At 50.5% G+C, this 4,404-nt stretch overlaps 1 protein-coding gene across 1 annotated transcript in view; it reads left to right on the forward strand.

Moving 5' to 3' along the window:
* LOC119446344 (isocitrate dehydrogenase [NADP] cytoplasmic-like) overlaps nucleotides 1-3,456 on the forward strand; it is an 18,098-nt gene extending 14,642 nt beyond the window's left edge. Inside the window, exon 4 of the mRNA XM_037710760.1 lies at nucleotides 3,355-3,456. Coding sequence (XP_037566688.1) covers nucleotides 3,355-3,456 — 102 coding nt within the window. The remainder of the gene's footprint in view (nucleotides 1-3,354) is intronic.
* The last annotated feature ends 948 nt before the right edge of the window (nucleotides 3,457-4,404 follow it).

A 4,404-nucleotide genomic window follows, 5' to 3' on the forward strand; every position in this document is an offset into this window, starting at 1 on the left:
ACCTGCGGCGCCTTGAAACAGTTCTTCAAGCAATCAAAACCTCCGGACTCACGTTAAAGGCAGAAAAGTGCCGCTTAGTATATGAGGAGCTCTTGTTCTTGGGCAACGTCATCAACAAGTCTGGAGTGCGCCCTGACCCTCAGAAAACTACAGCCATCTCCAATTTTCCTCCGCCCGCCGACAAGAAGGCAGTGCGTAGATTTCTTGGACTGTGCGCCTATCACAGGCGCTTCGTCAAGGACTTTTCGCGGATCGCTGAGCCACTGACGTACCTCACGAAGGCCGACGTCGAGTTCAAGTGGGAGACGCTGCAAGTCGAAGCATTTGAAGAACTGAAGCGACGCCTGCAATCGCCGCCAATACTTGCGCATTTCGACAAAAACGCCGATACCGTAGTCCACACCGACGCAAGCAGCGTAGGACTCGGCGCCGTTCTTGTGCAGAGGACTGACTGACTAGAAAGGGCTGTAAGTTACGCTAGCCGGTCGCCATCGAAGGCGGAAGCAAATTATTCCACAACAGAAAAGGAGTGCCTCGCCATCATCTGGGCTACATCAAAGTTTCCTCCCTACTTCTATGGCAGGCCCTTTAAAGTTGTGAGCGACCACCACGCCTTGTGTTGGCTAGCTAACTTGAAGGATCCTTCAGGTCGCCTCGCGCAATGGAGTGTAAGACTTCAAGCATTCGGCATCACCGTCGTTTACAAGTCCGGGCGAAAGCACTCTGACGCCGACTGCTTGTCTCGCGCCCCCGTCGAACCGCCGCCACACGACAACCACGATGACGACACTTTCTTGGGACCCATCAGTGCCGACGAATTCGCCGAACAACAGCGAGCCGACCCGGAACTAAGGAACCTTGTATTCTACCTGGAAGGTAAGACCGTCGTTGTGCCAAAGGTGTTCAGGCGAGGATTAGCGTCGTTTTTCTTGCAAAACGACATTCTCCTAAAGAAAAACTTGTCGCCACTCCGAGCCAACTACTTCCTCGTGGTACCCTCAGCACTGCGCCCAGAGGTTCTGCAAACTCTCCATGACGACCCAACGGCTGGACACCTCGGTTTTTTCCGCACGCACGCAAGGATACATGAACAGTACTACTGGCCTCGCCTCTCTGCCGACGTCGCCCATTACGCAAGGACATGCCGAGACTGTCAGCGACGCAAAACACCGCCGACAAGGCCAGCCGGACTTCTACAGCCGATCGAACCACCTCGCAGACCGTTCAAGCAGATTGGGATGGACTTACTGGGGCCTTTTCCGACGTCGCGGTCCGGGAATAAATGGATCGTCGTAGCTACGAACTACCTCACCCGCTACGCCGAAACAAAAGCCTTGCCCAAAGGCAGTGCTGCCGAGGTAGCCCGATTCTTCGTTGAGCACATCCTCCTGCGTCACGGTGCCCCAGAAGTCCTCATCACCGACAGAGGTACGGCCTTCAAGGCTGAACTAACTCAAGCCATCCTGCGCTACAGCCAGACAAGCCATCGCCGGACCACCGCCTACCACCCGCAGACGAATGGCCTCACCGAGCGCCTAAATAAGACCATCGCCGACATGCTGGCAGGGTACGTCGACGTCGAACACAATACGTGGGATGCCATCCTTCCGTACGTGACCTTCGCTTACAACACGGCCATGCAAGAAACGACGCACATGGCGCCGTTCAACCTGGTCTACGGAAGGAAACCGGCAACGACGCTTGACGCCATGCTACCGGATGTCTCCGACGAAGAAAATCTCGACGTTGCCACCTATTTTCAGCGTGCCGAAGAAGGTCGACAGCTCGCCCGTCTGCGCATAAAGAACCAGCAGAGAACCGACAGCCGACACTAGAATCTTCGACGACGCTACGTCGAGTACCAGCCCGGAGACCGTGTTTGGGCCTGGACTCCGATACGCCGACGAGGACTTAGCGAGAAACTCTTACGTCGCTATTTCGGACCATATAAGATCATCCGACGTATTGCGCACTGGACTATGAGGCCGTGCCGGACGGTATTTCGCAATCACAGCGGTGCCGCGCACGACCTGAAGTCATCCACGTGGTGCGTCTTAAGGCTTTCTACGCCCGCTGACGAACTTAGGTCCTTTGTTGCTTTGTTACTTTTGTCCCTTTCTGTACGCATGGTTTTGTTTTCGCTTTCGTGTTTGTAGCATCGGGACGATGCTTTTTAAGGGGGGGGGGGTATTGACACGTATACATGTTTATCTTGCACCGGTGGCCGCTTTCCACCGGCTAACAAATGTTAAACGTTATCGCTCGGCGCAGGACGCGCCTGTATCGAAAGTTTCTAGAACGTTATCGATGCTTCTTTTCGTTGCCTGTTTGCGCCGACGCTTATGGTATCTGATTGTGTGACCGACACGAATTGTCTAGAACTTTCTGGAAGACACGCGGGAATCAGGGATTAATCTGGAACCTTCGATGACTCAGGTATAAAAGCCGACGCGCGGCGCCGGTTATCAGATTTTCGACGATCGCCGACTGTGTTCGCCGCTATCGTTGTGCTTTGAGTGTAGCTTGCTTTTGTGGCACAGGTTCGCCCAATAAAGAACCAGTTTCGTCATACACAGTTTTACGACTGTTTTCTTTACCGTCACTACTACGTGACAATATTGTGCATTCTTCACCGGAAGATTTACCCAAGTCACATAAATTCGTTGCATCTCAGGCAGTATGTGTGTTCTTCTTTCTGTAGTAGGAAGCAAGGCTCCCTCGAGAGAAAAACACGTTGACTTTCCTCTGAAATTTGACCTGTTTTCGCACTGCGCAACAGTTTGATGTTTTGTCAACCAATTGCCAATGTTGGATCAAGCACCGCACTTCAAATTCCCAAACCCTGTGAGTAGACCTTTAATCTATCTACCGCAGTGGTGGCCTAGTGGCTTGGCATTGCGCTGCTAAGCCAGAGGGGGCTTCATCAAATTACAGCCATGGCTGCCGCATTTCAATAGAGGGGAAATGCAGAAATGCTTGTGTGCAGTGCATTGGGTGCACGCTAAAGAACGCCAGGTGGTCCAAATTGATCTGGAGTCTCCAACTACGGTGTTGCTTATCATTATATTGTCGTTCTGAAATGTAATTTCCCTTGAATTTAATATATTTTTAAACTAGATAATCAGCTACTCGTTTTCTCTACAACCGACACCGCTGTCTTCGTGCCTACCATTTTCGTTTCATTGCTTATCCTCCAAGTCAGCACCATTGGTTGTAGTACCACTATAATTGACTGATTGTATATTTATTTCAATGGAATGCATTACACGCCAACATTACGTTAAGCTGCTGTGAATGTTTGATAACGGTGAGGCATTCTTCTAAGAGTGAATCTGGCTGCAACGACCTCTGCAGTTGAGCCATGCTGACACATGTCGACCCTCGCAGTTGGCAGCGCTGTCCTCAAACCAGCAACGGAGCATTGCCGGCAGCAATTTTGCGTACCGGCACCCATGAACAGCTCTCCGAGCTCGCGGATTCCTCGCATGTCACGGACCTGTCCGACTGCACGTACCCAACACCAAGTCGGGCATTGCAGCGAAACACAGTACTCCTCCCCTTCTGTTCGCAGCTCTCTGCCATGTGGCAGGCTCGGTGAGTTTTTTTTATATATATACAGTGGAATCTCGTTGATACGATGTTCATGTGAACCGGAAAAGAAAGCGTATCATCCGAAAATAATATCCTCCAACGTATTACCCAACTAAATCGTATTATTGGGAAAAGAAAGGATACGTATTATCCTGAAAATCGTAATCTGCAGAATCGTAGCAACGATATTCCACTGCTATAAGCCAGTCACATATGTGCGCTGCAGTGTGTGCCAGATATTTTTAGTTTGATAAATATATTACTTCATTGCGCTGCCATTGTTTGCAATGCATTTAAGAAATGAGGTACTTCAATGACGTGGAGGGCACCTAGCATGGCATGCTCTGGGTAGTTCATACAGTAGTACTAATACGGAGGCATCTGACAGCGCCCCGAGGGATACCCTGTCCATTGTGCCTCAGACGCAATAAGTTTTATTTCTCAAAGTGAGAACACAAGATTTTCACTCATACAAATTTAACAGTCAAGGGCACTGCATTTTTTATTTCTGGTCATAATAATCGGGTGTGCATTGCAATCAATCGCATGTTAGGACGGAGTAAATGCGGTATGCCATGTTGATGGGGCCCTGTGAAGGTGATCAAGCCTACGAGCCCCAGGAAGCCGCTGCCACATGTGTCGCTGCAACGACAGATGCCAGTCAGACAAAAGCATGTGCTCCTCAAAAGTGAGTTTTCTGGGCCTGTTGCCATGATGATGCAGACAGGTGCGCTAGTCAGTGCATATATGTAGTTTGCAAAGATCTTCGCTGTGCATTCATGACGACAGACACGTGCAGACATGCCTTTCACG

Source organism: Dermacentor silvarum, chromosome 1 (genome assembly GCF_013339745.2).
Source record: "Dermacentor silvarum isolate Dsil-2018 chromosome 1, BIME_Dsil_1.4, whole genome shotgun sequence".
NCBI lineage: Eukaryota > Metazoa > Arthropoda > Arachnida > Ixodida > Ixodidae > Dermacentor > Dermacentor silvarum.